Source organism: Bos indicus, chromosome 24, assembly GCF_029378745.1.
Source record: "Bos indicus isolate NIAB-ARS_2022 breed Sahiwal x Tharparkar chromosome 24, NIAB-ARS_B.indTharparkar_mat_pri_1.0, whole genome shotgun sequence".
NCBI classification, from domain to species: Eukaryota; Metazoa; Chordata; class Mammalia; order Artiodactyla; family Bovidae; genus Bos; species Bos indicus.
The window spans coordinates 49,498,701-49,522,461 of NC_091783.1; the positions used below are offsets into that span (position 1 = coordinate 49,498,701).

The 23,761-nt window shown below is 45.5% G+C and overlaps 1 protein-coding gene and 4 non-coding genes across 5 annotated transcripts; all 5 read right to left on the reverse strand.

Moving 5' to 3' along the window:
• Positions 1-388: 388 nt before the first annotated feature.
• On the reverse strand, positions 389-4,112 carry RPL17 (ribosomal protein L17). Its single transcript, XM_019986791.2, has 6 exons — positions 4,054-4,112; positions 3,923-3,963; positions 3,312-3,446; positions 2,963-3,061; positions 1,723-1,914; positions 389-518 (listed from the first exon to the last, which is right to left on the reverse strand). The coding sequence occupies exons 1-6, from the start codon at positions 4,091-4,093 to the stop codon at positions 471-473; spliced, it is 555 nt and encodes a 184-aa protein (XP_019842350.1). The 5' UTR covers positions 4,094-4,112; the 3' UTR covers positions 389-470.
• On the reverse strand, positions 1,610-1,673 carry LOC139179551 (small nucleolar RNA SNORD58). Its single transcript, XR_011563916.1, has one exon. It is a non-coding gene; the product is annotated as a small nucleolar RNA SNORD58 (small nucleolar RNA).
• LOC139179554 (small nucleolar RNA SNORD58) lies at positions 3,149-3,211 on the reverse strand. The gene has a single exon (XR_011563919.1). It is a non-coding gene; the product is annotated as a small nucleolar RNA SNORD58 (small nucleolar RNA).
• LOC139179552 (small nucleolar RNA SNORD58) lies at positions 3,788-3,852 on the reverse strand. Its single transcript, XR_011563917.1, has one exon. It is a non-coding gene; the product is annotated as a small nucleolar RNA SNORD58 (small nucleolar RNA).
• A 73-nt stretch (positions 4,113-4,185) lies between the features above and the next one.
• LOC139179553 (small nucleolar RNA SNORD58) lies at positions 4,186-4,251 on the reverse strand. The gene has a single exon (XR_011563918.1). It is a non-coding gene; the product is annotated as a small nucleolar RNA SNORD58 (small nucleolar RNA).
• Positions 4,252-23,761: the final 19,510 nt, after the last annotated feature.

Sequence of the window (23,761 nt, forward strand, 5' to 3'; positions counted from 1 at the left end):
AGAAAAGCAAAGGAATGAAGCTAACACCTCATGCCACAACAAAAACCCTGAAAAAAAAAAAACATGCTAAGTCAAAGATTGTGATTTCGATAAAAAGTCCAGAACAGGCAAATCAACATAAGCTCAGGGCTGGATTGGGTTAGGACGTGACAAGTCAACCACTGCTAAGGTTCCTCTTTGGGATACTGAAAAGCCTCTAAAACCCCAGTCAGTTATGGATGCATAACTCAATACAGTAAATGCTACTTTAGTAGCAGACTTAGGGTGCCTTAAGTTCAATAAAGTAGGTGGAAAAGAGAGTCAGAAATTTTCCCATGTTCTCAATTCCATTTTATACAAAGTACCAAAAGAGGCAAAACAACCTGTTAATGAAAACTCATTTGATCCATTTTGTGCTAACATGTGAAATACATTTACTAATTAAGACAACCAACACTTTTACTTTTATTTGCATTTATTTTTTGCGGCATTTATTCCCGGGCCATAAGTTTTTGTTTCTTCAGTTTCTTCTGGGATATCTGGGAAAAAGAAAAAATAAAAGCACTATTAGAAGAATGATTCCAGGATAAACACATCTTAAAGAAGAAGTTGTATCTCAATGAAGGTAATCGGAAATTTCATCATAAAGGGAATGAGTCCTTTGGTCTAGAGGTGGCACGGAGAGAAAGGCAGCCAGGAGGCAATTATAGCAGTAAGAGAACGAAGACTACAGGCTGGGAGCCTAGCTGGAAATAACAAGTGGCAAAAAAGGATGGAGGATAATATGTAAGAAAATCAACAGAAGACAGATCCATTAGGATTTGAGTCACTCCCGGGTTCCAGGCTAAAGAACTAAATATAATCATTTACTGAAAATAAGTTTCTTGGAGAAAGGGACTGCAGGGAGGAGGTTCCCCGTTCCAGATAAATTACACCTGAAGTGCACATGGCCATCTAGGCGTGGACATCAGCATATGATTACACAGTTTTAACACACTGAACAATACGAAATTCCCACTCGCTATTAAGAAACTAATGAGGATAAGAAAGCTGTGGTACATACACACAATGGAATATTACTCAGCTATTAAAAAGAATGCATTTAAATTAGTTCTAATGAGGTGAATGAAACTGGAGCCTATTATACAGAGTGAAGTCAGTCAGAAAAAAAAACACCGATATAGTATATTAACGCATATATATGGAATTTAGAAAGATGCTAACGATAACCCTGTAATTGAGACAGCAAAAGAGACACAGATGTAAAGAACAGACTTTTGGACTCTGGGAGAACGCGAGGGTGGGATGATTTGAGAGAACAGCGTTGAAACACGTATATTATCGTATGTGAAACAGATCGCCAGTGCAGGTTCCATGCATGAGACAGGGTGCTCATGGATGGTGTACTGGGATGACCCTGAGGGATGGGATGGGGAGGGAGGTTCAGGATGGGGAACACATGTACACCCATGGCTGATTCATGTGAATGTATGGCAAAAACGACCACAACATTGTAATTAGCCTTCAACTAAAATAAATAAAAAATAATCTTCCAAGTTTAAAAAAAAAAAAAAAAAAACTAATTTGAGACTTATGAAAGCCAAAATAAAATGATTATAAAAGGTTGGTGGTTGCTCAGAATAGCTTCCTTTCATGGTTATTCCAAAGGTGTCCTAAGTTAGTCATCACAGCAACCACAATCTAATACGCCAAGTGAAACAGAGCAGAGACTAAGTAATTTACCTTTTTCTTCTGTGCAACCTCCTCTTCTGGTTTAGGAACAATCTGTTCTTTTTCAGTAAGGATCATCTCAATGTGGCATGGAGAGCTCATGTAGGGGTTGATCCGACCGTGAGCTCTGTAAGTCCTGCGCCGCATCTTGGGGGCTTTGTTCACTTGGATGTGCTCAATGACCAGAGAATCTACATCTAAGCCCTGGGAAAAGGGAGCAAAATCATGTAACATTTTTAAAAATTTTAAAATCAGGTAATACCTTTATCTAAACACCACAAACTGTATCATTCAAGTCCTTATAACTTTAAATAGCATATTTATTTTTTAAGAAAATTTCATTCTAAGACCTCTCCCTTAAATCTAAGTAATTACCAAAACTCAGTGCTGGTAATTGCACCTATTTTATAAATGGTATTCATTAGGGAGTGGAGTTACAGGAATCTCAAAGGATCTATGTCTAAGCTTGATTTTAACAGCAAGGCTTAGCAGCTAGAAGGGCTACAGCTAAACAGACTTATATTAATTCCAGTTCTAACCCAGTTTTCCAAATGCAAAAAGGTAAAGGATAACTGCTCAAATGCATAAATCTGTTTATTTGGCACAGGATTTGTTCAGTTACACACTGCTGTTTTGACTTCTGAAATTTAACATCTCTCCATTATGAACGGAAGCAACAAACCACATGTCAATCATATGGTTCCTTTGTAACTGTATTTATTTGTATTTAAATACACCCTGTGAAGGGGTTCACAAACCTCAGTATAAAAAAGGCTTCCCTGGTGGCTCAGATGGTAAAGAATCTGCCTGCAATGCAGGAAACCTGGTTCAATCCCACTCCAGTATTCTTGCATGGAGAATTCCATGGACAAATGATCCTAGCCGGCTACAGTCCACGGGGTCACACAGTTGGACACTACTGAGCACTAACATTTACAGCACAAGGCTACAAACCCGTGGTAAAATACTCAAGGGGAAAAAAAAAGGCATTTCTCTTGCATGTACTGGGATTATGTCTGTGTGGGGGGGTAATTCTACAGTCTTAGGCTTGAAATTACTGCAGACCATGCTCCTGAAATGCTTTATAAAAAAAACCTTGTTTCCTGTTGGAAATTGAAAGTACATTTAAAATAGCCCTTTTAATGGGAACTTTTGTTACTTTCATCAAGTCAATCAAGGAAACAGATCCAGACAACTTTCACCCAGTCAATAACCCAAGTTGCATGTGTGAAGATGCTTATAGTGCGGGTACCTTAAGTTCAGCATTACTCTCTGCATTTTTGAGCATGTGTAGTAAAAATTCAGCACTCTTTTTGGGCCACCGACCCTGCGTCCAGCCCCACTGTTTAGCCTAAAAAACAAAACCAGAGAGTTTATTACTAATTTCCCTCAATTTAAATCAATGTTACAAGATGAATTGACTTCAACCAACATCAAGGTTGTTCAGAACATTTTTTTCATGGTTAATCCAAAGTTGTCCCAAAGGTTGTCATCACAGCAACCATAAGGAGCCTCAGTAAAGGAAGACATTGGCCATTTTTACTTCATCTACTCCCTCCCCTAACAAATTGTCTTTTTAAATGACAACTATGAATTCTTACCTGTGCACACCTACCAACTCCACCGTTGTAACGACGGAATGGCACACATTGCTTCTTTAAAGTGACATCCTTCAGATACTTGGTGGCTTTTCGGATATGCATACCCTTTATGGCCTGGGCAGTTTCACGAGTGTTCTAAACATAAATAATGTAAGCTGTGAGTTAACCATCCTTTAAAAAAATCAGATTCAAACAAATTCCAGTATTTTCAAAGTGTCAACTTTTATCAAGAGCCAAATCCTTCCCATTCTTGAAACATAATACACAATCTGTTATGAGCCAGGGAGGCTTGGTTTGAAGGTGGAGAAATGTGAATCCTAAACCTGTTTATTCACTGTTAATATATTCTCCGTTATCTTGTAAACTACAATTACGTTTCCCATATCTTGATCTGTGCACTAGGTTCTCAAGCAGTTCTCTGGTAATTTAACCCAATTCCACAAATCCTAAGTCAAAGCGTTGTTTATTAAAAGGTGGCTGCTCAGAAATGATTTATTTTCACGGTGAATCCAAAGGTGTCCTAAGAAACACATCATTGCAGCTACCTTTTTAGAATGGTTAAAAAATACTCAAGGAACAACTCTTTCAGAGCATAACTACGATTCACATACCTTAAAATGAACACGAAGATTTGAACCTCTTGATTTGCATGCTAAAAAATACCGGAAAAAATTTTTTTTGGTTAATCTTGGTATCTGGGTGCCTCATAGTCCCAAATAAGAAATGTTGCTTGCTCACTTACATTTTGTGGGGTTTTCTGGGTCAAGTGAATAGCGCACCATTTTTAGGGGTCACCTGGGAGCAAGAATAACTGTCAACATATATTTACAACAACTCACAGTTTAATCTTTATGTACTATAAACTCTGTCCACAGCTGCTCAGAGAGTAGTTGTTTTCATTATTAATCCAAAGGTGTCCTAAGAAATGCCATCATTGCAGCCATCCTCCTCTCAATCCAGTTTCATCTCAGCTACAACCACCAGTTGCCTACAGCAGCGTTGACACTACTAACACTAGTGACACGGACGCCCTTCCCCTAACCCTCTTGAAGCAAGCACAGCCTGTTTCCATCCAAATCTGGATCTAAGTATCCGTGCGGAGGAGCCCACCGCCCTGCTCAGCATCAGATCCTTCAGGTCAAAGTTAACTCGACCCAACGACACCCCTCTACAAGCTCCCTCTACAGTAACCTCCTTTACTCACACCGATTCCAAGAAAGCCAAGCTTTCCACACACTTTTAGGGTATTATTCGCGTTAAGCGTAGCTCAACTCACGTTCAGCCACTGAGTAAACCTCGACCCGACTTGATCTTATTCCTTCCCAAAACTTTCTCTCCATTCGGCCCCGAATGCGCTGCGTTCACGGCCCCCACTCACCGCGAGACACTGGCCCTCAGGAGTCGGCACCGACCAGAGCCGGCCTCTAACCTCGTCACCCCCATTCTCGCCCACTGCGGCCTGTAGAGGCCCGATAGAAGAGGGGCGCCGAGCCGAGGGCTCCGACATGTCCCCCCGCACAGGACTGCTCCACCACGGAGGAATCAGTAGCCGCGAGAGTCCTCCTTCTGAGGGTCTCGAAATTGGCGCCGAGAGTGCCAGGATGGCAGGGATTACCGGAGGATTCATCACTAGAGAAAGATGCCGAAGAGACACTCACCTCAGGCCGCTTACCGGAAAAGGAAGAGCAGTGGCTCATGGGAGAATTCATGAGAACTCGACATCTCGCGAGAGTCCTAGCCTAAAGAAACGAGATTTGTAGAGGTGGGGGAAGGCGGAGGAGAAAGGGAATGTGGAAATTGTTTGAGAAGATCTGAAAACGAATTAGAGGCTTAGGGACCGTGTCAAAATTCTCCTTTTTTGTATACAGAAATAAATTATGTATTTTTAATATCTGTTAATTAAAAAGAGGTTTGTACAGAAACAGAGTCACAGACTTAGAAAACGAAATTATAGTTACCAAGGGGGAAGTGTAGGTGGGGAGGGATAGTTAGGGAGTTTGGGAATGACATATACACACTGCTCTATTTAAAATGTATAACCAGCAAGGACCTACTGTATAGCACAGGGAACTCTGCTCAGTATAATGTAACAACCTAAATGGGAAAGAACTTTGAAAAAAAATACATATGTAGAAGTATAACTGAATCATTTCGCTGTACATCTGAAATTAACATAACATACTTAATCAAGGATAAGTGAAGTCTCTCAGTCGTGTCCGACTCTTTGCGACCCCATGGACTGTAGCCTACCAGGCTCCTCCGTCCATGGGATTTTCCAGGCAATTATACTGGAATGGGTTGCCATTTCCTTCACCAGGAGGTCTTCCCAACCCAGGGATTGAACCCTGGTCTCCCGCATTGCAGGCAGACTCTTTACCATCTGAGCCACCAGGGAAGTGAAATGAGGTAATCAAGGATACTCCAATATAAAAACAAAGGGAAACAAGTTTGTAGTTCTAGGACAATACTACATAGTATTTAGGTATAGACGATACATTTATTCATCGAGATTCACTAGGTGTGGTTATGTGATTATATGAAAATGATTTGTAAAGGGACAATTCGCTGTTGTTGTTGTTGTTTTGCAACACCATGGAATGTAGCCCACCAGGCTCCTCTGTTCATGGGATTTCCCAGGCAAGAATACTGGAGTGGGTTGCCATCCCCTTCTCCAGTAGATCTTTGTGACCCAGTGATTAAACCCTCATCACCTGCATTGGCAGAAAGTTCTCTACCACTGACCACCAGTTCAGTTCAGTCGCTCAGTCATGTCTGACTCTTTGCGACCCCATGAATCGCAGCACGCCAGGCCTCCTTGTCCATCACCAACTCCCAGAGTTCACTCAGATCATGTCCATCGAGTCAGTGATGCCATCCAGCCATCTCATCCTCTGTCGTCCCCTTCTCCTCCTGCCCCCAATCCTTCCCAGTATCAGAGTCTTTTCCAGTGAGTCAACTCTTCGCATGAGGTGGCCAAAGTACTGGAGTTTCAGCTTTAGCATCATTCCTTCCAAAGAAATCCCAGGACTGATCTCCTGTAGAATGCACTGGTTGGATCTCCTCGCAGTCCAAGGGACTCCCACTGACCACCAGGGAAGCCCAAAAAGAAAAATTAGGGAGATCCAAAGGATGGGATGTAATTATGTTAGTCATAAATTCTCAGTTTGAGAATATCACATAATCAATTGTAAAGAAGCACATGTAAAGTGTGTACTAACTGAAGCGTCTGGTTCAAGATTGCCATCTGGTTTCCCCACTGCAACTTGTAGATTTTCATATGGCAAAAGATAACTGTTCCTTGAAAATAAAAATGCCAAGGTGCATTTTCTCACCCAGGTCATCTTACTGGTTATTCACTTAGAGTCACTGGTGCTGTTAAGAGTTAGCTTTGGGTCTTCCTTTTATAGCCTCAGTGACTTTTCTGTAAAATTTAAGTGAACTCTTTAAATTGTATTTGATATACATATTTTCCTCCAATCTGTTTAGTTAAACATTGAAGTTCAAACTTCTGTCTGAAATTTAACATGTTTCTCCACTATGAATGTTGGCAACAAACCACACAGCAATCATATTGGTTCCTTTGTAACAGTATTTTATTATTTGTATTTAAAAAATACAGGAGTTCCCTGGTGGCTCAGAAGGTGAAGAATCCGCCTGCAATGTGGGAGACCTGGGTTTAATCCCTGGGTTGGGAAGATACCCTGGAAGAGGACATGGCAACCCACTCCAGTGTTCTTGCCTGGAGAATCCCCATGGACAGAGGAGCCTGGTAGGCTACAGTCCATGGGGTCACAAAGAGTCGGACACAACTGAGAGACTAAACACACACACACAAAATATCCTGTGAAGCAGTTCACAAACCATAGTATAAAAAAGGTCCATGGCACAAATTTACAAACCCTTGGGAAAATACTCAAGGGAAAAAAAGGATTTCTTTTGCATGTACTGGGAAAAGTATATTTTAATTTTACTATTTTTATTTCTAAGAAATCTTAATTATTAAAGCAATTGTGTACTGCAAATAGGGGTCATCCTTAGCAATCAGTTGACTTGTTCGTTTAGCCATTCAATGAATATTCATCGAACACTTATATGCCTGCCATTGTGCTAGATGTTGCTGCTGCTGCTGCTGCTGCTGCTAAGTTGCTTCAGTCATGTCCGACTCTGTGCAACCCCATAGATGGCAGCTCACCAGGCTCCCCCGTCCCTGGGATTCTCCAGGCAAGAACACTGGAGTGGGTTGCCATTTTCTTTTCCAATGCATGAAGGTGAAAAGTGAAAGTGAATTCGCTCAGTCGTGTCCGACTCTTAGCGACCCCATGGACTGTAGCCTACCAGGCTCCTCCATCCATGGGATTTTCCAGGCAAGAGTACTGGGGTGGGGTGCCATTGCCTTCTCCAGTGCTGGATGTTATGCTCTAACAAATACTATGAGAGCCTCGGCTGCCAAGGAACCCACAGTCATAGAATGAGGGTAGGGACAGAGAGATAGGTAACTAGGAGGTGAACAGCCAGTTAGAATACAGTGTGAAATCGCTAAAGTAGGGTTAACATGCAGAGTAGGAAAGCCTCTCCTGAGTGGACGACATGGCAACTGCACCATGAATGACCAGAAGGAGCTAGCTGGTCATGACAATACAGTAAGAGAGAAACAATTAACTATTGCCAGCAAGAAAATTCTGCTATGGGAACTGCAAGCGTTTGGATTCCTTTTGGTTGTGGGTGGGGAGAGGTAAGGGTGAGTGGCAAACCTGATCTGGAGGGAGCCTATTTATCTGTCAAGGAGTTTTGAATTTAACTTAAGGTCAACGGGCTTCCCTTGTGGCTCAGCTGGTAAAGAATCCACCTGCAGTATAGGAGACCTGGGTTTGATCCTTGAGTTGGGAAGATCCCCTGGAGAAGGGAAAGGCTACCCACTCCAGTATTCTGGCCTGGAGAATTCCATGGACTGTCTAGTCCTTGGGGTCGCAGAGTCAGACATGACTGAGCAACTTTCATCTTCAAGGTCAACGAGGGACTTCTGAAAGTGTTTAAACCTATGGGGATGGGCATGGGCAAGGTGACCTGATCAGATTCACTTTTGAAAAGATCACTCTATAGCAAGAAATTTGGGATGCCTCAGGGGCAAGGCCAGAGGCTGGCAGAAGATGGGAGTGGCTTGAACTGATGAGGTTCAGTTTAATTTTTTTTGGCAAAGAGAACGGAGAGTGGTAGATGAATTCAAGAAATTTTGGTAAAAGTCACATGATTTTGTGGTTGTAAGCTGTAAAAGTTGGTACCTTCATTAGCCTCCCTAAGTGTGCTGCCAGCCCATAGCTGAGCCTGTAACACAGTCTTCCACTTCTCTCAGTACAGGGATATCTCTGAGATATTTTGAGTTCAGTTTCAGAGCACTGTGATAGAGCAAGTCACATGGATTTTTTTGGTTTCCCAGTGCATGTAAAAGTTGCATCTTCCCCGGTGGTACAATGGACAAAAATCTGCCTGCCAATGCAGGGGACACAGGTTCAACCCCTGGTCTGGGAAGATTCCACAGGGCACAGAACAGCTGAGCCCAGGTGCCACAGCTACTGAAGCCTGTACACTCTATGGCCTGTAAGCCACAATTAATGAGCCCCTGTATTCCAACTACTGAAGCACACAAGCCTAGAGCTGGTGCTCCACAACAAGAGAAGCCACTGCAATAAGCCTGTGTACTGCAACTAGAGGAAGGCTGTGTGCAGCAATGAAGACCTAGCATGGCCAAAACTAAATAAACCAGTGTGTACGTGTCAAAAAAAAAAAAAGAAGAAATAAAAAATGTTACGTCATTGAGAATTCCCTGGCGACCCAGTGGTTAGGACTCCTATCTTCCACTGCTGGGGGCCTGGGTTCCATCCCTGGTGAGAGAACTATTATCCTACAAGCTGAGTGGCTTAGCCAAAAAAGAAAAACAAAAAGTTATTTCTACATGATACTGTAATCTATTAAATGCAATAAATAACATTGCAAAGATTCCGTAGATAGAGGTCAGCAAAGAGTTGGACAAGGCTTAGCGACTAACACTTTCACTTTAAAGAAAGCTATGAAAAACCTAGACAGTATACGAAAAAACAGAGACATCACTTTGTCAACAAAGGTCCATTTTTTCCAGTAGCCATGTGCCAATGTAAGAGTGAACCATAAAGAAGGCTGAATGGTGAAGAATTGATGCTTTCGAACTGTGGTGCTGAAGAAGACTCTTGAGAGGCCCTTGGACTGCAAGGAGATCAAACCAGTCAATTCTAAAGGAAATCAATCCTGAATATTCATTGGAAAGACTGATGCTGAAGCTGAAGCTCCAATACTTTGGCCGCCTAATGCAAAGAGCTGACTCATTAGAAAAGAACCTGATGCTGGGAAAGATTGAGGGCAGGAGGAGGAGGGGACGACAGAAGATGAGGTGCTTGGATGGCATTGTCAACTCAATGAGCATGAGTTTGAGCAAGCTATGGGAGATGGTGAAGGACAGGGAAGCCTGGCATGCTGCAGTCCATGGCGTTGCAACGAGTTGGACACAACTAAGCTACTGAAATCTATCTGTCAGATCTAGGCCCTTAAATCTATTTCTCACTTCCACTGTATAATCATAAGGGATTTGATTTAGGTCATACCTGAATGGTCTAGTGGTTTTCCCTACTTTCTTCAATTTCAGTCTGAATTTGGCAATAAGGAGTTCATGATCTGAGCCACAGTCAGCTCCTGGCCTTGTTTTTGCTGACTGTATAGAGCTTCTCCATCTTTGGCTGCAAAGAATATAATCAATCTGATTTTGGTGTTGACCATCTGGTGATGTCCATGTATAGAGTCTTCTCTTGTGTTGTTAGAAGAGGGTCTTTGTTATGACCAGTGCATTTTCTTGGCAGAACTCTATTAGTCTTTGCCCTGCTTCATTCTGTATTCCAAGGCCAAATTTGCCTGTTACTCCAGGTGTTTCTTGACTTCCTACTCTTGCATTTCAGTCCCCTATAATGAAAAGGACATCTTTTTTGGGTGTTAGTTCTAAAAGGTCTTGTAGGTCTTCGTAGAACCATTCAGCTTCAGCTTCTTCAGCGTTACTGGTTGGGGCATAGACTTGGATTACTGTGATATTGAATGGTTTGCCTTGGAAACGAACAGAGATCATTCTGTCGTTTTTGAGATTGCATCCAAGTACTGCATTTCAGACTCTTTTGTTGACCATGATGGCTACTCCATTTCTTCTAAGGGATTCCTGCCTGCAGTAGTAGATATAATGGTCATCGGAGTTAAATTCACCCATTCCAGTCCATTTTAGTTTGCTGATTCCTAGAATGTCAACATTCACTCTTGCCATCTCTTGTTTGACCACTTCCAGTTTGCCTTGATTCATGGACCTGACATTCCACGTTCCTATGCAAATTGCTCTTTACAGTATTGGACCTTGCTTCTATCACCAGTCACATCCACAGCTGGGTATTCTTTTTGCTTTGACTTCATCCCTTCATTCTTTCTCGGGTTATTTCTCCACTGATGTCGAAGAGCATATTGGGCACCTACTGACCTGGGGAGTTCCTCTTTCAGTATCCTATCATTTTGCCTTTTCATACTGTTCATGGGGTTCTCAAGGCAAGAATACTGAAGTGGTTTGCCACTCCCTTCTCCAGTGGACCACGTGCCTGATGAACTATGGAATGAGGTTCATGACATTGTACAGGAGACAGGGATCAAGACCATCCCCATGGAAAAGAAATGCAAAAAAGCAAAATGGCTATCTGGGAAGGCCTTACAAATAGCTGTGAAAAGAAAAGAAGCAAAAAGCAAAGGAGAAAAGGAAAGATATAAGCATCTGAATGCAGAGTTCCAAAGAATAGCAAGAAGAGAAAAGAAAGCCTTCTTCAGCAATCAATGCAAAGAAATAGAGGAAAACAACAGAATGGGAAAGACTAGAGATCTCTTCAAGAAAATTAGAGATACCAAGGGAATATTTTATGCAAAGATGGGCTCGATAAAGGACAGAAATGGTATGGACCTAACAGAAGCAGAAGATATTAAGAAGAGATGGCAAGAATACACAGAAGAACTGTACAAAAAAGATCTTCACGACCCAGATAATCACGATGGTGTGATCACTGACCTAGAGCCAGACATTCTGGAATGTGAAGTCAAGTGGGCCTTAGAAAGCATCACTACGAACAAAGCTAGTGGAGGTGATGGAATTCCAGTGGAGCTATTTCAAATCCTGAAAGATGATGCTGTGAAACTGCTGCACTTAATATGCCAGCAAATTTGGAAAACTCAGCAGTGGTCACAGGACTGGAAAAGGTCAGTTTTCATTCCAATCCCAAAGAAAGGCAATGCCAAAGAATGCTCAAACTACCTCACAATTGCATTCATCTCACACGCTAGTAAAGTAATGCTTAAAATTCTCCAAGCCAGGCTTCAGCAATATGTGAACCATGAACTTCCTGATGTTCAAACTGGTTTTAGAAAAGGCAGAGGAACCAGAGATCAAATTGCCAACATTCGCTGGATCATCGAAAAAGCAAGAGAGTTCCAGAAAAACATCTATTTCTGCTTTCTTGACTATGCCAAAGCCTTTGACTGTGTGGATCACAATAAACTGTGGAACATTCTGAAAGAGATGGGAATACCAGACCACCTGACGTGCCTCTTGAGAAATTTGTATGCAGGTCAGGAAGCAACAGTTAGAACTGGACATGGAACAACAGACTGGTTCCAAATAGGAAAAGGAGTATGTCAAGGCTGTATATTGTCACCCTGCTTATTTAACTTGTATGCAGAGTACATCATGAGAAACGCTGGATTGGAAGAAGCACAAGCTGGAATCAAGATTGCTGGGAGAAATATCAATAACCTCAGATATGCAGATGACACCACCCTTATGGCAGAAAGTGAAGAGGAACTCAAAAGCCTCTTGATGAAAGTGAAAGTGGAGAGTGAAAAAGTTGGCTTAAAGCTCAACATTCAGAAAACGAAGATCATGGCATCCGGTCCCATCATTTCATGGGAAATAGTTGGGGAAACAGTGTCAGACTTTATTTTTTTTGGGGGGGGGGGCCTCCAAAATCACTACAGATGGTGACTGCAGCCATGAAATTAAAAGACGCTTACTCCTTGGAAGGAAAGTTATGACCAACCTAGATAGCATATTCAAAAGCAGAGACATTACTTTGCCAACAAAGGTCCGTCTAGTCAAGGCTATGGTTTTTCCTGTGGTCAAGTATGGATGTGAGAGTTGGACTGTGAAGAAAGCTGAGTGCCAAAGAATTGATGCTTTTGAACTGTGGTGTTGGAGAAGACTCTTGAGAGTCCTTTGGACTGCAAGGAGATCCAACCAGTCCATTCTGAAGGAGATCAGCCCTGGGATTTCTTTGGAGGGAATGATGCTAAAGCTGAAACTCCAGTACTTTGGCCACCTCATGCGAAGAGCTAACTCATTGGAAAAGACTCTGATGCAGGGAGGGATTGGGGGCAGGAGGAGAAGGGGACGGCAGAGGATGAGATGGCTGGATGGCATCACTGACTCGATGGACGTGAGTCTGGGTGAACTCCAGGAGTTGGTGATGGACAGGGAGGCCTGGCATGCTGCGATTCATGGGGTCGCATAGAGTCGGACACGACTGAACGACTGAACTGAACTGACTGAACTGAAAGCTACTGAACAATAACACCACCTCAGCTCACTATGGCTAGCCTGGCTTCTCCATCCTGCCTCTGGACCGTCCATCTCTCCTTTTTTTGGAGGGGGGCTGTGCCAGGTCTTATTTGTGGCATGAAGGAGCTTTCATTGCAGCATTTGGGGGTCTAGTTCCCTGACCAGGGATCAAACCCAGGCCTCCTGTATTGGGAGCATGGAATCTTAGCCACTGGACTGCCAGGGAAGTTCCGAGGACCGTCCATCTCTTGATTGGCTGCCAAGCTTCCCTCCAGCTGTTAGTGTTCTCTGTGCCCAGGTCACAGTCTCCCTTTCTCAGGCCACTGCTGCTGCATTCATCAAGGTGAACCTAGTGAAAGCAAGGTCGAGGACGACTCTTCTTGCTCTGACACCAGGTGGATTGGTAAGGCCAGAAACCTCAGATTAGAGTCTGGAAAATTCTGCAAAATACCAGAAAAGCTGTAGCAGATGAGGTAATATGAGTTTGGTAAGGGTGAAGAAGGTGGGAGTGAAACTGAGTGGGGGCCTGTGGGACTCCCAGGCTCGGAGGCCTTTCTGTCCCCATCTCTCATGGGCAAGACTCCAGCCTCCATGACCTTCCCTGAGTTCCAAAGGGTGGATCCCAACTGTTGCTATTCAAGAAGCAGCAGCTAGGATACCACCTGAGGCAAGATTAAAGAGACTCAGAGAAATTCATCAAGATTAAGAGATTAAGGGACTGCAAGCCTGGCTCACACCCTAATCTTGTCAGAGACCCCATCTTTGAGCCACTGTTATAAAATACTTCATCAAATCCTCTGGAATTGAGACACCTAGTTTTTCTAGGCAGGAGCTCAGTGTGTTCCTGTTTGCCTGGCAAAGAAATAATTTTCTGGTGTTGTCCTGCTCTTTTGCGACCTTGTGGACTGAAGCCTGCCAGGCTCTTCTGTCTATGGGATTTCCCAGGCAAGAGCACTGGAGTGGCTTGCCATTTCCTTCTCCAGGGGATCTTCCTGACCCAGGGATCGAATCCTCATCTCCCGCATTGGCAGGCAGATTTTTTTACCATACCACGGAGCCACCCTGATTTGACTTGGCTCTGGTGTACAGAGAGGCCACACTTGGGTAACAGGAATGGAACAGCAAATGCCTCTGGACTCCTCAAATACGATTGAAACACGGCTCCCCAAGACCTTCTTCCAGTTGTCACACGAGTGTATGTTCCTCGGTTCTTTGTCTCGTCACAACAAAGATTTGGAGCAACGGACATAAAAGCCCTCGGCGCGTCACAGCTCTCGGGTCTTGGACAAACCGTGCTACAGTTTTTAGGCAAATCAGTGTTACAGCTCCATTTTATTTAGAAGATAGCAGGAGAGAGAGGGTGAGAGAGAGAGAGAGAAAGAAAAGAGCGCATGAATGCGGGAGAGAGAGTCCAAGAGAAAGCGCTTTGGCTCCTCCTTTTATATGTTTTTTCCTCCACCTGGGCCTGCCCCATGCAAATTGGGCTTAGCCAGGAGTGCTGTTTGTTCTGTTTGTTCTGCCTGAAGTCTTCACTCTGGTCCTCGGACCTTCCTTGTCTTTTAGCCACCGCCATTTTGGACTCCTTTTCCCTATTCTACCTACCTAACATTCCCCCCTCAAGAGATGGGAGGCCCAATTCTTTGGGAATAGGGGCGTCAAGGTCTTTCTGGCTACTTCCTGCTGAACTGGGGCAGCGAGGGGTATTGGGCCTCCCCCTCTTGCTAGTCTCAATCCTCAAGTCCTTATAGCAGTGTCCAAGGATGTGTGGTATTTTCCGTGGTCAGCTGTAGTTTTATATCTTTGTTGAACTGGCACTGCATGTTGTAGCTGGTTGACCTGGGCAGAGACAAAACAGGTTAGACAATTGACAGTACATGGAATAATCATAGGCATCATCAATATAGCATAACAAGGACTAGTAGGGACATTGGTCAATTTTAAATTCACATTGCCAGGATAGCTCAAGTCCCTTCTTGTTCAGGGATCAGAAGATCTATCTCCTGTCTGTTTTGGAGAACAGTCTCTGTCAAGCTGTGTTGGCTCCTTAGAGTTATCCTGAGAAATCTTATCCCCAGAAACCAGATTTTGGGGGTGTTCATTAGAATGGCACTCATTGGTAGTTCTGAATAGGTATCTGGGGGTAGAAAGTATTACAGGGTAGGGGCCCTTCCATGTGGGCTGGAGTTGAGCCTTTGGGGACCCATCTTTCCAGACTTTAATTAGGACTTGAGTCCCTGGAGCATATAGTGGTGACTCTTTAGAATCTTTTGGGTCTTGGTTGACACCCCACAAGTGTATATCCTGTTGGAATTGCCCAATGGCCATGGTATAAGACTGGAGGGTCTGAACCTCTGGATCTAGGAAGAGGTCATTGACATAAACAAAAGGTCTCCCATATAGCATCTCATAAGGACTAAGACCAACCTGTTCCTTAGGGGCAATGCGGGTGCGGAGGAGAGCTATTGGTAAAGCCTCCTTCCATCCCAGGGAGGTCTCCTGGGTTATCATTTTTATCGCTGATTTTAAGAATTGATTGGCTCGTTCTACTTTTCCTGAAGATTGAGGCCTCCAGGCACAATGGAGATAATAAGTAATGCCCAATGCTTTCGAGACCCCTTGGGTGACCTTAGAAGTAAATGATGTCCCATTGTCACTTTGTAATGACCTGGGCAGACCAAATCTTGGAATGATTTCATGGAGCAGTTTTTTTATCACCTCCTCAGCCTTCTCGGTCTGGGTGGGAAAGCCTTCAATCCATCCTGTGAATGTATCTATCATAACTAATAGGTATTTATACCTTTGAAAAACTGGCATCTGGGTAAAGTCCATCTGCCAGTCCTCTCCTGGTTAGGCCCCACATCGTTGGACGGGCTGGGCCAGCTGGGGTCTTTGAGCTCCTTGAGGGTTATTAAATTGGCAAGTGGGACAAGAGGAGACCACCTGTCTTATAGTTGTTTGGAGGCCTGTTCCTCTGAAGGACTTTTCTAGTAATCTTTGGAGGGCCTTTTCTCCTAAATGAGTAGTGGCATGTAAGGAGTTAACCAACTTCCATTGGAGGTTTCCAGGCAGAAAAAGGAGTCCCTCCTTTTGGAACCACCCCATATGATCTTCTTGAAAGCCCTCGCTCTTAGCTTTAAGAATCTCACTTTCAGTATATGAAGGAGTTTCTGGCAAATTAGTCTGTGGAACTAAGGTGGCAATCCCTATTAGGTCATGGTTCTGTAATGCTGCTCTCCTAGCTGCCTGATCAGCTGCTTGGTTCCCTCGTGCCACTTCCGTGTTCCCTTTTTGGTGTCCTTTACAGTGGGAGACTGAAACCTCAATGGGCAGATGGACTGCCTCCAAGAGTTGAAGAATCTGATCACCATATTTGATTGGGGACCCTCGGGTGGTCAAGTGGCCCCTTTCTTTCCAAACAGCCGCATGTGCATGTAGCAACAGAAAGGCATACTTGGAGTCAGTGTAAATGGCTATTCTTTTTCCTTTTCCCAGCTCTAAAGCTCGAGTCAGGGCTATGAGTTCAGCTAATTGGGCTGAAGTACCTGGTGGCAGAGGCTTAGCCTCTATGGTCTCAAAATTGGAGACTACTGCATACCCGGCTCTTCTTTTTCCATCCAAGACAAAGCTGTTTCCATCAGTGTACCAGATTTCCTCAGGATTGGTCAGAGGATCTTCTGACAATCCCTCTCGGGGTTTTGTCCAGTGGTCCAAGGTTTCTAGACAGGAGTGAAATGGGAGAGAGCCCTCGGGGGTAGGTAGGAGGGTGGCTGGGTTAAGAACCTCACAAGGGGATATAGTGAGGCCTGGATTTTCCATCAGCATTACTTGATATCTGAGGATTCTTTGATCAGACATCCATAAATTGCCTCTCCCATTTAGGAGTTGTTTTACTTGGTGGTTGGTAAAAATAGTTAGTTTGCCCCCAAAGGAGAGTTTTAAAGCATCTTCTATCATGATTGCAATAGCTGCAAGATTTCGAAGGCAGGGGGGCCAACCTCAGGAAGTTGGATCGAGCCTCTTGGATAAGTAAGTTACAGGCTGGGGCTCAGATCCCAACCTTTGAGTTAACACTCCCAAGGCTGTTCCCTCTCTTTCATGGACATAAAGTTGGAATGCTTTTTCTGGGTCTGGCAACCTCAAGGCAGGTGCCTGAGTTAAGGCCTGTTTTAGTGTAGCCTCTGCCTCCTTTTGAGGAGTTCCCCACATCAGTGGGATTGAATCATCTCGTCCCTTTAAGCTTTCGTATAAGGGCTGGGCAATTAGACCATAATTGGGTATCCAGAATCTACAATAACCATTTAGCCCCAGGAAAGCTTGCAATCGTTTTTGAGTCGTGGGGGAGGGCAACTGGAGAATTCCTTGTACCCGATCAGAGGATAGTCTCCTGGACCAGTGTGTATTCTGAACTCCCAGGTAAGTGACCTTTGTCTCGACCATCTGTGCCTTAGCATGGGAGACTTTATATCCCCTTTCTGCCAAGAAGTTTAGAACCTGAATTGCATGTTGTTGGGCACTTTTCTCATCTGGAGAGCAGATTAGTAGGTCATCTACGTATTGTAATATTTTCCCATTAGGTCCCAGGTCCAGATCTCGGAGATCCTGGCTAAGAGCTTGTCCAAACAAGTGGGGGCTATCTCTGAACCCCTGAGGTAATACTGTCCGAGTCATCTGTTGGTGTTTTTCTCCTGGGGCCTCCCACTCAAAGGCAAAGAGGTATTGGGATTCTTTAGCCAGTGGTATGCAAAAAAATGCATCTTTGAGATCCATGACTGTAAACCATTTGGCACTGGGTGGGATTTCTCCCAAGATTACATAGGGATTGGGTACTGCGGGATGGAGGGGGACTACAGCTTCATTTATGATCCGGAGATCTTGAACCATTCACCGGGTTCCGTCCTTTTTCTTTACTGAGAGGATTGGGGTGTTACATGGCGAACTGGTAGGGACCAGTAGCCCACAAGCAAGGAATTTATTTATTAAAGGCTGTAGTCCCTCCTGAGCCTCTCTTTTGAGAGGATATTGTATCTGGTTAGGAAACCGAGTGGGATCTCAGAGGACAAAGATGACCGGTTCAGCTTGGTGGGCTCGTCCAGGAATCCCCTGGTCCCACACCTGGGGGTTAATTTTGTCTTCCCATAGTTTTTGGTCCCTCTCTATTGAAGGTGTAACGGGTTCTTCAGTAGTGACCAGGAGCTGTAGAGCTCTAGGGGCTGAAAAACTTCCCATCATAGGGTGGTCCCCAGTTCACTGAGTATATCTCTTCCCAATAAGGGGGTAGGACACTCAGGGACCACCAGAAACTGGTGGGAAAATATTTGTCCATCCCAGCAACAAAGAAGTGCTCGGGTGAATCTTTTAGTAGTTGCTTTTCCTGTGGCACCCAAAATGGTACAGGTTTGGGAGGAGAAGGCTCTGGAGTAGGAGATCAAGACAGAGTAGGTAGCCCCTGTGTCAACCAAGAAATTCTCGGACCTACCTGCCACATCCAGTTGAACCCTTGGCTCCAGCCCCGTGATGGTTATCTGTGACAGGTGGGCTGGCTGGAGCGGGCCACTTCAGTCCTCTTGAACCATCGTGAGGGTAGGCTTGGCGCTTGACCTTGAGGCTCTTGGGTCCTGTGGGCAGAGTGCCACCCAATGTCCCAGTTGATGGCATTTGTGGCAAGCCGTTCTAGGAGACTTGTCACAGTTTGGATACTCTTTGGCCCAAAGCCCCGCCTGTCTACAGATCAGGCAACTGTCTCATGCCTTGTCCCTCAAGGACTCGGGGTTTGCCATAGGGCTTCTCTGGAGGGCGGCCAGCATCTGGGCATGCCTTGTCTCTTTCTTTCTCTCCTTCTCCTGGGCCTTGGCCTCCTTCTCCTGTTCTCTGTTATAAAAGGTATTGGTGGCTGTCTGGACCATCTCATCTAAAGAGGCAGCAGGGTCCTGCTGTTGTACTTGCGGTAACTTAATTCTGATATCTGATGCACATTGGGACAGGAATTTGTCCTTTAAAATCACCCTTCCCTCATAAGAGTCTAAGTCCAGGTTGGTAAACTTTTGGAGTGCCTCTTTTAGCCTCTCCAGAAAGGCAATGGGGTTCTCATTGGGCTCCTGAGTTATTGCTGAGACTGGGCACAGTCCCACAAGTAATAGGCTTCTTTATGTTTCCATGGGTGGACTTCCTTAGGGGTGAGTCTTTCTGAAGCTTATCCTACCCAGAACTGTTGCAACCTGAGAGCCAGGCCTCCCTGGGTCAGGGTGCAGATCCCCAGGCAGACTGAGGCGTGACAGCCTCCTAGAGATCGAATTCCCGGGAAGGTCGAGGCATGACAGCCTCCCGAGGATTGGGTCCCTGGGCAGGTCGAGGCGTGATGACCTCCTGGGACCCGTGGGACTAGAGGATCCTCGAACAGGTTGAGGCGTGACAACCTTTCGAAGACCGATCCCTAGGCAGATCAAGGCGTGATGACCTCCTGGGACCCCCCAGACTGGAGTTTGGGGCGTCCCCAAGATCTCCAGTGTGACCAGTGCTGGGTAGAATTAAGAGATTTGACGGGAATAGATATGATGTAAGTTCATCCTACCCAGAACTGTTGCAACCTGAGAGCCAGGCCTCTCTGGGTCAGGGTGCAGATCCCCAGGCAGACTGAGGCGTGACAGCCTCCTAGAGATCGAATCCCCGGGCAGGTCGAGGCGTGACGACCTCCTGGGACCCGTGGGACTAGAGGATCCTCGAACAGGTTGAGGCGTGACAACCTTTCGAAGACCGATCCCTAGGCAGGTCAAGGCGTGATGACCTCCTGGGACCCCCCAGACTGGAGTTTGGGGCGTCCCCAAGATCTCCAGTGTGACCAGTATTGGGTAGGATTAGGGGGTTGGATATTATAGAGTATTTCCCTCCCAAGGCCAGCTATTTTCTGGTTGTCTCTTCAGAAGATTGTAGAGGCAACCTTGTGGGTCTGGATGGGGCTTAGGAAAAGAGCATGAAACAGGAGGGAAGGGGGCAGAGCACAACCTTTGAAAGAATGACATAGCACAAGGGTATAATGTAAACCAATTAAAATCAATTGGGTCCAAGATGACAAGTCAACTTCAAGTAAACCTTAATCCCCAATCTATAAGCCAACAGACACACCCAGAGGTGGCAGGACAGCTCCAAGGCACAAGGTCAGAAGAGGGAGGAGTGGGTGGTTCCCCAATGGCTGGGATGATCCTCTCACTCATTAGCATATGAATTCCATCCCCTCACAAAACCTAGCCAGGCCTAATACCAAGGCTGCAGCCAATGGTTCACACCCTGAAGGGTGGCTTCTCTCTGGATCCTAACAAATCTACCTCTTATCGCTTTGTCTCTCAATGAATGTTTGCAATGAGACATCAGAGCCTGAGTTTCATTAGTTTTGGCAGGGCTTGAGTCCCAGGAGAGAGCTGAAGGACAGGAGGAAAAAGCAGTGGGAAAAACATGCCAAGGAATCCCCTTCATAGCCTGCCGGAAATTTTGCTAAATATCTGACCGGTGCTCACAGTTTCATTGGTCTGATCTTTGGCACAGAGAAGAGAAAGGACAGAAGAACCCCCACCAGCTTGTGTAACAGCTACTGGGGCTCAGCAGATAGCGCCTTTGGGACATGCTGAGGAGTAGCCTTTCCAGGGTCCCTCAGTTGTGCCCCTTGCCACCCGCCTGTCGCGGGAGGTTCGAGGAAACAAGAAACAAGAGATTGTAAAGGTCCCTCCAGCCATAGGAGTGAAGACCTCTTACCTTAACGGGAGGTCTTCTGGAATCTGAGACTGGGCCGCGTGAGCTTCCTGCTGAGTTCGTTTTTCGCTGTCCCGGTTTCCAGCATGATGGGCCTTCCCCTGCGCTTCTAGGGCCTTCCCCTTCCACCTTCCGCTTCTAGCATGGGAGCTTTGCTGAGTTGGGCTCCTGCTGTGCTTGGCCTCTTCCACGCAGAGGTTGTTTCAGCCAGGTTATATCCGAGTCACGGCACCATAGATGTCAAAAGAGGGAGGAGTGGGTAGGATTAGGGATTGGATATTATAGAGTATTTCCCTCCCAAGGCCAACTATTTTCTGGTTGTCTCTCCAGAAGATTGTAGAGCCAGTCTTGTGGGTCTGGATGTAGATGTCACGCAAGTGTATGTTCCTCGGTTCTTTGTCTCGTCACAACAAAGATTTGGAGCGACGGACATTAAAGCCCTCGGCGAGTCACAGCTCTCAGGTCTTGGACAAACTGTGCTACAGCTCTTAGGCAAATCAGTGTTACAGCTCCATTTTATTTAGAAGATAGCAGGAGAGAGAGAGGGTGAGAGAGAGAGAGAGAGAGAGAGAGGGAGAGAGAAAGAAAGAAAAGAGCCTGCGAACGCACACGGGAGAGAGAGTCGGAGAGAAAGTGCTTTGGCTCCTCCTTTTATGTTTTTTCCTCCACCTGGGCCTGCCCTATGCAAATTGGGCTTAGCCAGGAGAGCTGTTTGTTCTGTTTGTTCTGCCTGAAGTCTTCACTCTGGTCCTCGGACCTTCCTTGTCTTTTAGCCACCGCCATTTTGGACTCCTTTTCCCTATTCTACCTACCTAACACAGTGAATTCTCTTTGGTGGCGACCACTGGGGCTTCAATTGCTGTGTAGATCTCCAGGGAGCAGCAGGCAACAACAAACCCTCAGCCTCTCAAAGTCAGAGCTGTTCTCCTCGCTGACCTGACAAACACAGATGTCAAGTGGGCCCTGCAGGAGTCTGACAGTTTGTCCAAACAACTGTTTTCAGTTGAGGCTGTCAATGTCTTAGGAGAAGATTCATCTGCCTGGCTGTTCAATCAGCTGGCCAGTATAAATTAGTCCGACCATCTTCTCAGAAAAGAATGCCTTTGGGGATTTTCAGACGAGTAACTATTCAATATTCTGTCTTGTAGAATTACCATCCCACCTCCCCTGCCCCGTAGAATAATATTCAGACAGTTGGTTCCGGGGATCCGGGAGAGCCAGGGGAAGAAAGTCTTAATCCCTTAGCAGGATTTGCTTGGCTCACCCCAGCCTGAGCCTTCCATACAATGCTATTTGATCTTCCCTTAGAAACTGGCCTCCTCTGCCAGGAAAGGGGAATTCTTTACATGACAATAAGGAAAATGTAATCCCTTACACCAAGGGTGGAGTCCTTTTTCTTTTGCCTCTTAGGAGGGGGTGCTTCTGCCAGCTCCTCCCTGCCTCTAATCAGTCTTCCCCCAACCTCCCAAAGCTAGAACTAGGGGGGAAGGGGGGTCATTTGAGGGATAGCGGGGCATTGTGTGTGTGTGTGTGAGAGAGAGAGTGAGTGTGCGCGTGTGCGTTCTGTTGCTCTGTTGTGTCTAACTCTTTGCAACCCCATGGACTATAGCTTGTCAGGCTCCTTTGTCCATAGGATTTTCCAGGCAAGAATACTGGAGCAGGTTACCATTTCCTTCTCCAGAGGATCTTCCCTACCCAGGGGTTCAACCCGTGTCTCTTGCATCTCCTGCATTGGTAGGCAAGTTCTTTACCAGCTGAGCCACCTCAGAAGCTCTAGAGGGGGCACTGGCATCCAGTAACTAGGATAGAATTTCACTACTCCCCAGTCCGGTGTCTCAGTGCAAGTTACTTGGTTTTGCTGAGCTTTTCTCCTTTATTTGTGGGTGGGAGAGAAAAAAAAAAGAAAAGATAATAAACCCATCGTACTGGCCTGCTAGGAAAAAGAGAAAGTTAAAAGACATAGTAAATAGCACAAAGTTAGATATTCATTGGGAGAAGGCAATGGCACCCCACTCCAGTACTCTTGCCTGGAGAATCCCATGGACGGAGGAGCCTGGTAGGCTGCGGTCCATGGGGTCGCTAAGAGTCGGACATGACTGAGCGACTTCACTTTCACTTTTCACTTTCATGCATTGGAGGAGGAAATGGCAACCCACTCCATTGTTCTTGCCTGGAGAATCCCAGGGACGGGGGAGCCTGGTGGGCTGCCGTCTATGGGGTCGCACAGAGTTGGACACGACTGAAGCGACTTAGCAGCAGCAGCAGCAGCAGATATTCATTCCTACTTTTTTTCTGTTACAGGAAGGGGAATCCCTTCCAGGGTCTGAGAGTGGGCTCTTGTCTGACACTCAGAAATGAATTGTCTGAGGAGACACACTTGCTGACAAAGCTTTGTTAGGAAAGAGGGCCCAGGTAGAGAGTAGTGGGGTAAGGGCTACCAGGAGAACTGCTCTGCCATGTGGCTTCAAGTCTTAGGTTTTATGGGGATGGGATTAATTTCTGGGTTGTCTCTGGCCAATCATTCTGACCCAGGGTCCTTCCTGGTGGGGCATGCCTTGCTCAGTCACAATGGATTTCATCGAGAAGGATTCTGGAAAGTTGGTAGGCCATATGGACTGGAGTCTCCTCCTCTCTCCTTTTTATCTCTCCCAGCTTCTGACAGTTGGTGGTACTAATAGCTTGTTAGTTTTGCATTCCTTTAGTTCTTATTAGTTCCTCCTGTTGTAAGATAGGGACCAAACCCAGGTCTTAGCTCAGCTGGTAAAGAATCTGCCTCCAATGCAGGAGACCCTGGTTCATTCATGGGTCAGGAAAATCCACTGGAGAAGGGATAGGCTACCCACTCCAGTATTCTTGAGCTTCCCTGGTGGCTCAGCTAGTAAAGAATCCACTTAACTCATGTAAGTGGTTACTATTTTGCCTGGCCAGGATGAGTGGTCTGAAACTACTCAGTGGTTCCCCTAACACTTCTCCTTAGAATTTATTCATGGACATCACCTAATCTGCTTCTTTGCCCCGAAGCAAGGATTTCCTCTATGACACCCTGCACTGGATA

Coding starts and splice junctions, on each gene's coding strand:
- RPL17 (XM_019986791.2), bottom strand. CDS start 4,093: ATGGTGCGCTATTCACTTGACCCAGAAAACCCCACAAAAT. Junction 3,964..4,053: donor CCCAGAAAACCCCACAAAAT/GTAAGTGAGCAA, acceptor GGTATTTTTTAG/CATGCAAATCAAGAGGTTCA. Junction 3,447..3,922: donor ATCTTCGTGTTCATTTTAAG/GTATGTGAATCG, acceptor ATTTATGTTTAG/AACACTCGTGAAACTGCCCA.